Raw genomic sequence first — 10,000 nt, 5'->3', positions numbered from 1 at the left:
GCAGTTGACTAAAGAGCAGGAGTTATTTCAGGAGTTATACCAGCTGAATATTAATACTGTATTACTAGTATAATTATAACAGTGTTAGTGCAGTGTTTGGTTCTGAAAGCGTCTCTGTTGCAGAATGAGTCTGAACTGTGTGTGTGTGTGTGTTCAGTCTCCAGAAGGTCTCCATGTTCCCTCAGAAGTGGCCAGCGGTGGATCGAACGGCCCCAAAGCAGAGCAGATCCTGCTGGACGACGACACCGAGGACCTGTTCGCCGGTCAGTTCAGTTCTACTCTGCAAATCATGTGGTGTGTCCCAAATCGCACACTAACGCACTATTCTACGCCATTTTGTAGTGTAAATAGTGTGAGTCGTGCGTTCACACTGAAAACTCTAACAGTGATAAGAGCACTTTAATTACCTGAATGATGCACTCGTTCAGCAGGTGAACAGAAATGTGTAATGATGGACGCTTCACGCACTCAACGGCCGCTGCTTTGCTCACGTTGTGGAAGAGGCGGAGATATTGAGCGCTCATGTTGGATAACTTTATTTATTTTGGATAGTGAAAGCTGTATTCTCCTATGAGAGGGATTATAGCGCCTCCCGATGGGGAATGCGGTTAAACTCATGGCAGGTATTATTTGGTAGTTTGGTCATTGAATGGTCGCTGCGTCGAGTGATCGGCGTAACCCGCGGCGCATGCCTCGCCATGCATTAAAGGCCGATTTATACTTCTGAGTCAAGCGCACGCGAATGTTACGCGTCGACACATAGCCCTCACTGTAGCCGTCGTGCACCTCTCAAAATATGTAACTACACGTCACAACGACGCGTAGCTCAAGCTCTGTGATTGGTCAGCTTGGTAGCACTGACGAGTGTGGGCGGGACTGAGAGCTGCGCGAGCCTGGTGGAGTGAGTGTTTAAAGTGAAAAACAATGGAGTGAAAAAACAAAACACCAGCGAAGAAACTCAACACAGAGCACCATAAACACCTCACCGCCAGCGAACGTTTCGGAAGTGTTAATGCAGAGCAACATAAACAGCACACAGAAATAGAAATGCAGGGCAACGCGCAAGGCATGCACCGTGGGTTACGCGATCACTCGACGCAGACGTATAAACCAGGCTTAAAGCTGCTGTCACACTGGGCTTTTCCTCCCATAGACTTCCATTCATACGCACGCGAATGCGTCAGACCGGAAAAGCGGGGTCATGCGTCAAGTTTCGCAGGTCGCTGCAATGCAAAGTTCAAGCTTGGTGAACTCTGACCTGCGAAATCGCATCACATGACTGCGTGAGACCAATCGAGGATCAAAACAGGACCTCTCTGGACAGAAATTGAAAACATGGAGCAAATCGCTAGCTTTTTAAAATTTTTAATCATCTTGTTTAATCCCGCCCCTTTTCGCAGCGCCGCACGACAGAATTTCGCACACACAAAGCCCGGTGTGACCGCAGCTTTATACTTCTACGCGCTGCTTCTGTTACTCTGCAATAACACATCCGAAACGCTAGCTGGCGGTGAGGCGTTTGTGTTCCTCTGTGTCGAGTTTCTTCGCTGGTATTTTGTTTTTTCTGAGCACTACCTTAATGTAGAAGTAGATCAAACTCGCTCATTTTGAGGCAGGAATCGGCGGACGTGCAACAACTTTAATCATAAGGTAAACGCAAAGCAACAGTCTCCTTCTGGAGCTCCTTCACGGGAGTCCACACTTGTAAACACTCACTCCATCGGGCTCGCACGGCTCTCGGTCCCGCCCACACTCGTCAGTGCTCGTCAAGCCGACCAATCACAGAGCTTGCACTACGCATCGTTGTGACGTGTAGTCACATTTTTTTGAGAGGTGTGTGTCAGAGTCAGCAAGCCAAGGGGGCTATGTGTCGACGCCTAGGCTGCGCCGGAGCACTTGATGCAGAAGTATATATCGGCCCTTAATATGGCTACCGTCAAACATCATCGAGGGAAACGGTTTTTAAATTTCCGCTTAGTGTTCCATTGGGACGACACTACATATGTACACTCTGCTGTTGAGTGTGTAAGTGCAGAAGAGCATAGTTTTATAGTGTGCCACAGCAATGCTTTCCTCAACTAGAGTTTTCTGTCTGTTTCTAGAACCCAATATCCACAAATTAAATCAGGACGCGTTTTCTAGACAAGTGAAAGATTTCGGCTGTTGCTCAATATGCCTTCCTCAGTGATCTTGCGTCCTCGTGTTCTCGTGTAACGTCATCATCAGCTGCCAAAGTTCAGTTCCAAAACTCAAGACCACAGGAACGGAGGACGCGTGAAAGTTCCCGGACGGGTTCTTGAGATCGAGGAAGCATCGATGCAGACTTGAGCACCGAACCTGCTTTAGTAGTCCCAGAAGTCATTGCGACTGAATAAAGGAGGTGGGAAGTGCAACTTTCTAAATAGATTTATTATTAACGTTCAGAGATATAACTTATTTACCTCAGGAGTTTCCCTAAATCTTAATAAAGACATAAACACATAAAGGGTGTTTATTTGCTGACATTCCTATTAAATCTGCTTTATTTGTATTGTGCAAAGTATATTTGAAAGGTTTTGTGCATGTTATATATAATGAAAAGTGGAAAAAAAAACAAGAAATCACTGTATGAATGCTGTAATGTTTAAATAATTTCCAATAAAAATGTGTGAAGATCACGTGACCATCAGGAAGAACGCACCATCTCATTTCTCAGAGGACGCGTTCTGTGTTCTCGCAGTCTCCCGAGCTCGTTCTTCTGAGGTGACCTGGCAAGACTGGTCTTCACAAGAACGCAGAGGATGTACTTGTGTTCTTGTGAATTGAGAAACAGCCATAGTCTTGTATTCAGAAATAATGAGTCAAAATAATGTGAGTTTTTCCTTAAATCAAGCAGAATAATCTGAGAATGAGGGAAGCAGAATAATCTTATTTCAAAGCGAAAATGAGAGAAACTCACTTCATTTTGACTCATTATTTCTGAAAATAAACAGTTTGTTGGTGCCGAAGGGTTCATAATGAAGCTGCAGAAACTGTCATAAACACACGTCTGCACCAAGCCCCGGAGAACCCTCAGTCTACAGCCATCACTGATTGGCTCCTGTACTAGAAGGCGGGGCTTCATTCGCCATATTGACTGTTACACTTTTTCCCATTCAAAACTGTGAGAGTGACCCGTCCGGTGTCGTCTTTACACTTTGGCTCATTGACATAAGTGTCAGCCACACAGTGTGCATTATCAAAAATGCAGTCAGTGAGAATCGCAGATGTGTTGCAGACACCCGTAAATATTTGCCATGCTAAATAACTGGAGTGTGTGTGTGTGTGTGTGTGTGTGTGTGCATGTGCGTGCGTGCGTGTGCGTGCGTGCGTGCGCGTGCGTGCGTGCGTGCGTGTGCGTGTGCGTGCGTGCGTGCTTGTGCGTGTGCGTGTGCGTGTGTGTGCATTCAGAAGCCACAGAAGAAGTTTCTCTGGACAGTCCAGAGCGTCAGCCGATCCTCTCTGACGGCCCATCGCCTGCCATCACACCCGTCACACCTGTCAGTATTGGGAGCAGAGTAGAGCTGGGGGCCTTCGACCGCTCACCTGAGGAGGTCAGACACACACACACACACATATATATATATATTTACATATATATTTTTATATATATGTATATGTATACAGGGGTTGGAGAATGATACTGAAGGCCTGGTGTTAGAGCACGGTAGTTGATCAGTATGGTGTAGCTCCTCCTCAATGCAGCATCAGCTGGTGTTGGGAATGACAGACAGGAGTCCTGCACAGCGGCCAGAGGGATGTTGAGGCGTTCTTCTTCAGAATAGTGTTCAGGTCACTACTGATGCTGCTGAAGATAACCTTTCCAGACTCGCTCCTCTAAAACACCCCAAAGTGCTCAATAATGTTTAGGTCTGGGTCCTGTGCAGGCCATAAGAGATGTTCAACTTCACTTTCATGTTCATCAACCCACTCTGTCTCCAGTCCTGCTGTGTGTACTGCTGATACACACCACCGCCTTCAGGAGACAGTGATTGACCCATTGGGTCACATGCTCCTCCAGAATGGCTGGGTTGTCTTTGGCAGTGATGCTCCATCTAGCACCAGAATTGTGCCTCATAAATGCGATAATGCTGAGTAAACCATCAGTGATCCCTCCCCATGCTTCACTCTGGGCATCAGCAGTCTGGGTGGGACGCTTCTTTGGGGCTTCTCCACACTGTAACTCTCCCGGACGTGGGAAAGATATGTTTCGCATCGTCCACAGCTCCAGATCTTCACTGCTGCACCACTGAAACTGGCGTTTGGCATCGGCAGGAGTGAGCAGAGGTTTGGGTCATGTATATTGCTAATGTATATTAGCACATGTCATCCTGCAGTGAGTGGATCAGCTGTGCTCTGATATTTTCTGGGTAAATCTGGGTTATCAGCCGGACGACCCTTTCAGACTGCTTCCTCTGGCCTCCACAGCTCCTCCAGTGGGATGTGCTTCTTGTTCTTGGTGGTTTGCTGACATTACTCTGGACACCGCGGCTCTTGATGATCGGCAGCGAGACCCACACCAACACTCTGTCCTCTTCTAAACTCTGCTAAGTCCCCGTAATGTTGTGTTGTGTGCAGTATTGAAGCAGAAGTGTGCTGTTCCTCTGCTTCACACTCTGCTCCACTGCAGGACTGAAGATTGAACAGCAGGAGGAGCACATGAACTCTTCACACCTACAACATTTTGTCCAACCCCTGTATACACACACACATACACACTACAGACACACACATGTATATAAATCTCTGATACAAATGCACACTCACTCATGAAACACACACACACTCATCTTACTCTGAGATCTCACACATTCTCTCTCTCCCTCCTCAGGATGAAGATGAGCAGGAGAGCAGAGACACACTCGACATCCAGATCTCCGTCTCAGACCCGGAGAAAGTGGGTGAGTGTTTATGAAGTGTGTGTTTGATGTGTGTGTATGATGAGTGTGTGAGAGTGAGAGCTGTGTGTGTGATGAGTATTTGATGAGTGTGGGTGTGTGTGTATGTAAGCTGCAGATCTTCACTGGTAGTCAGTTTTTTCAGATGTTGAACTGTGTGTGTGTGTGTGTGTGTGTGTGTGTGTGTGTGTGTGTGTGTGTAATCCGATAAACTCAGATGCAGATTTCCACACAGTTGTACATTTGACACTGCTGAAAAAACAACACACACACACACACACACACACACACACACACACACACACACACACACACACACACACACACACACACACACACACACACACACACACACACACACACACACACACACACACACACTCACACATATCTTCACTGCGAGAGTGTTTTTGTGTTTCAATCAGTGTAAGAAGTTCACTTCAGTATAAAGATGTGTGTGTGTGTGTGTGTGTTCAACAGGTGACGGCATGAACGCATACATGGTGTATAAAGTGACTACAAAGGTGAGCGATTTGCCTGAATCTGCTGTGTGTGTGTGTGTGTGCATCTCTTTGTTTCTGTCTGTGTGTAATTTGTTTGTGTGTTATGGCTCGTTTCCACTGACTGGTACGGTACGGGTCGGTACGGGTCACCTTTATCAGGCTTGCATTTCCACTAACAAGGGTAGTGGTGGGCGTGGTGTTTGACAGAGAATTTCAGTCGACGTCGTTTTCACTGGTGGAAATGTCTACAATAAAGCTGTATGGGTTGCTCGCATATCATATGAGAAGCACTTCTCACAAAACAGACGCTTTAACCATATAAATACTTGTGTAGAAATGTTCATTACTAACTTTTCTATGAACATGAGTTGATTATAACTGCAGATCAATGATATTGTGAAATAGCCTACTGCAGGGTTATTCAATTGGCGGCCCGTGGGCCACATGCGGCCCAGAATCAACCTCCGAGCGGCCTAGCCCGTGGTTCCGACCATAGATAATAAATTAAAATATTTGATTAATTAATTGTTATTTAATATAATTTAATATATTATAATATAATATATAAATATTAATATATTAAAGTATTTATTATGTCTATGGTCCTGCCAAAAACGCAAATGCCTACGTAAATTACGATGTAAAGAAATCTTGACTGTGCTGAGCGAGAGCGCTTCTTAAACTGAACAGCGCATCATCGATGAAGTAAGCGTGCTCAGGCCCGCAACATGAGTGCGGGCCGTCGGGGGAGACGGGAGGGGGGACAAGCTTGCTTCTGCCCGGTTCAAGGCAACTGTACATCGTCTGAGTACGCCCTCAGATTCTGTTAATTCAGCTCTTTTTGTATGCACCTTCTGCTCTGCAAACTGACCAAAGTTAAAAGAGAAACAACGAATAAATCTTGTGTTTTTCAATACATTTGTGTTATCTGAGCTGCTTTGCCGCTAAAATGACTGGCCCAGCTAACCTTCTTGGTTTGACAATCTGACCCAAATAAATTTGTAATTGAATAGCCCTGGCCTACTGTAACATCTGTAATCATATAAAATAAATGAACATATATAAACACATACAGCCCCTTACAGTCTCCGATATGTTACCACTTACAGATAAACTACACACAGCAGACATTTAGGCCTTATTTGGGTTCAAAACAACAGGAAATATAGCCCACAGTCAGTGTAAACCTCTCATCTGTGTCTGTAATCTTCAGCAGCACATGCAGCCTCTGTTAGACAGTAACTCCATCATTCTGAGTTCACAATAGTCCAAAAGGTGATGATAATAGTTAAACATGGCAGTTTGTTCAAGTTTGCTGATAAATAATGTGCTCCTTTTTTCGGGCTTTTCACGTGTCTCTCTATTGCGTCTTTCAGTTTCAAGATCGGGTTTCAAAAGCACGTCAATAATCAAGCGCAGGTTATTATCATCAGCTCAAGAAGTGTGTTATTTCAGATATAGACGCACGGCGAGCGCAAGCAAGAAAGGGAAACCGCTCGCGCCTCAGACTGCCTCGTAAAAAAATATGAGGCACAGAGTAAATCTGCTCTTCTTCTTGGCTTTGTGGCTGTTCATCAAGACGACAAGGTTTGTTTGAGCCCAGGTCGACCATGGCTCGTTATTATATGTATATATAATTCTGCTGTAATCTCTCTGCTGTGCGTGTATTTTAAACATGGCAGATCTTTTGTTTTCATTCTGGCTTGTTGCGTGAGCTCTTGACGTATCTCTGTAAACCAATAGCGTTCAGCTGCGCGTCTAGCTCTGCCTTTTGGTACCCTTTCTCATGTTTGGTACCCTTTTGAAAGGGTGCCGAAAAAGTGGTACGGTACAGTTTGGTTTGGTACGCCTTTTGACAGTGGAAACGGCCATAAAAGCTTACCGAACCGTACCACTCAATGGAAACAGGCCATTTGTGTGTGACTGTCTGTGTGTGTTTGTGACACTCTGTGTGTGATTGCTGGCGCATCGATACATTCATCACCGTAAATATATAATTATGTAAAACCCAGGGAAGCACTGATACCATTTTTTTGGACCCGATCCCATCCTGATACCAAAATCCGGAGTATCGTCCGATACAGATCCAATCCCAATACTGTGCCTTTTTAAAAACATAATACAGTTTCTATAGTTCTGGTGATAAACTCAAATAATATATCTTCTTGAGTAAAAATAACAGCCCTAATAAACTACTTTATTTGATCATTCGTTATGATCTTGATCTGATCTGTTGTGCTCCAGCTTATGTTTGCTTTTTTAATATTAAGATTGTTCTTTGAAATCAGTAATAGGCTACCGCTATTAACCCTAATCATTGGTAAAAGAACCAGCCTTTCAGCAGAGCCTGATATTTTCCTGCAGGTTTTGATGCAGACTAAACTAAACTGAGGCCAGTTTTACTACTTAAACATTCCCTCGTCTAAACTCGCTGTAAAACACGGTCTGCTTATACTGTATGCTTCAGCACCACGACACAGACTGGTCTGTTAAATAAACTATTACCGTTAATAAAATGACAGTGAGCAGAGCAGCCTATATTAGGCTAAATCATTTTCTGTTAATGATAATCCATATTGCGCCGTCAGTTTCACTTTATTATTTTAATTTTTTTATCATAATTTTCTCGGGGTTTCGCCTTTATTAGACAGGACAGTAGAGAGTATTGACAGGACAGTGTGGTGAGCAGATAGAGGGGAAGGATTGGTGTAGGACCGCGAGGCGGACACTAACTCGGGTCGCCGTGAGCACTGGAGTACATGTGTTGACGCACTAACCACTACACCACTGGCGCCGACTCACTTTTATTAATTTAATCAGCTATGTAGATCACAATGAGCCAGACTTTATAAACTATTCACAGCACTGTAAGTATTCCCCCCTGAAGAATAAACTCAGTTGGAAGAATGAGAGAACAGAAACTCATTGTGAGAATAATTTTACTGAGCGGCGCACGTTGCATCTGCACACCCGGTGCCTGAATGAAGCGCTTGATGCATGACTGAGACACAGCGGTATCTGCGGACACTTCTAAAACAGCAGCTCAAAGGGGAGAAATGAGTGCATTGAGGATCTGTCCACTGTATTAATGAGCCTTTTCTCATTTAAAGTTTCAGGTAGGCCTACTTTGTGTGTGAAGAGCAGGTAATAACCCTCTCTACTGCAGATCCAACAGAAACAGCGCAACATGATTTAGAAACTGCACCGAACTCCTTGCTACAGGTCAAAATGAAACCATTCAATGCAAAACTACATGCATTTCTCCACTGATTACTCATATTAACAGTGTTGGAGAAAGTTTTCGTGTTGTCATCATGAACGCCACACACAGTCTGAATTGTGAATGAATGGGGAATGACTGAAGGGCGCAGCGGAGGGAAGCGCTGAACTGAACATGAATTTAAGCACTTGAAGATTCATCTGTACTGCACATTAAACTAGAATGGCTTCAGAACATTTACAGTATAGTAGCCTACATGACAACTATCTAGTGCCTATAAGTTACACAGAATATAGCGCACACAAGATCAGATATAGATCAATACCAGCTGGCCGATACCCGATCCGGCGAAAATATGCGGTATTGAACCCATATCCCATCCAAGTATTGGGATCGGTGCATGCCTAGTAAAACCCTCATTCAACATTCATACAACTGTTAACTGTGTGTGAGTGTGTTTCTCTCTCTCTGCATGTGTGTGTGTGTGTGACACACTCTCTCTTTGCGAGTGTATATGACTCACTTTCTGTGTATGTGTACAGTACATGACTCTCTCTCTCTCTCTCTCTGTTTGTGTTTATAAATCATTCTCTCTCTCTCTGCGTGTGTGTGTGTGTGTATGTGCAGTCGTGTCTGTCGGTGTTCAGCAGATCAGAGGTGTGTGTGAGGAGGCGGTTCAGTGATTTTCTGGGTCTGCACAGTAAACTGGCCTCCAAATATCTGCACGTCGGCCTCATCGTGCCTCCTGCACCGGAGAAGAGCATTGTGGGTATGTCAGCGGACAGATCAACAGTGTGTGTGTGTGTGCGCGTGTGGAAGATCTCGCTCACCTGTGTGCGTGTGTGTGTGTGTTACAGGAATGACGAAGGTGAAAGTGGGTAAAGAGGACCTGTCGTCTGTGGAGTTTGTGGAGAAGAGAAGATCAGCTCTGGAGAGGTGCTTCACACTACTCATGAATACATGTTCAGTTAATTAATAATCATGCATTAATTAATGATTAAAATCAGTTACAAAAATAATATTAAATAATTACAGGATATTAATATCTTAATTAAAAGAAAATAAAACATTGTTCTGCTTTAAAAGTTACTTTAAAGTGTTCATATATACATATTAAACATTTCATTAATTAATAAATACTGTGATATTTTATTCATTACTTCAAATAATCAATAAACAATAATTAAGTAATAATTAATTAAAGTTATAGATATATGAAATAATGAAACCAATAACACTTTAATAAGATAATTAACAGTAACAGAAGTCTTCATGCAGAGTTTCTGTCTGTTCGTGTGTCTCTAATATTTAATAATTAATATCTAAATTTAATTGATTAAAAATGATTTCAAATAAACTTG

General features: G+C 43.7%; 1 protein-coding gene across 1 annotated transcript in view; it reads left to right on the top strand.

Annotated features, from left to right (window-relative positions):
• snx2 (sorting nexin 2) overlaps positions 1-10,000 on the top strand; it is a 34,951-nt gene that overhangs the window by 4,019 nt on the left and 20,932 nt on the right. The window contains exons 2-7 of the mRNA XM_056464229.1: positions 158-263; positions 3,430-3,572; positions 4,850-4,919; positions 5,397-5,440; positions 9,267-9,408; positions 9,497-9,575. Coding sequence (XP_056320204.1) covers positions 158-263; positions 3,430-3,572; positions 4,850-4,919; positions 5,397-5,440; positions 9,267-9,408; positions 9,497-9,575 — 584 coding nt within the window. The remainder of the gene's footprint in view (positions 1-157; positions 264-3,429; positions 3,573-4,849; positions 4,920-5,396; positions 5,441-9,266; positions 9,409-9,496; positions 9,576-10,000) is intronic.

Source organism: Danio aesculapii, chromosome 8, assembly GCF_903798145.1.
Source record: "Danio aesculapii chromosome 8, fDanAes4.1, whole genome shotgun sequence".
Classification (NCBI taxonomy): domain Eukaryota; kingdom Metazoa; phylum Chordata; class Actinopteri; order Cypriniformes; family Danionidae; genus Danio; species Danio aesculapii.
Note: the sequence above shows the minus strand (reverse complement) of the source record. Positions and strands in the feature narration are given on the sequence as shown.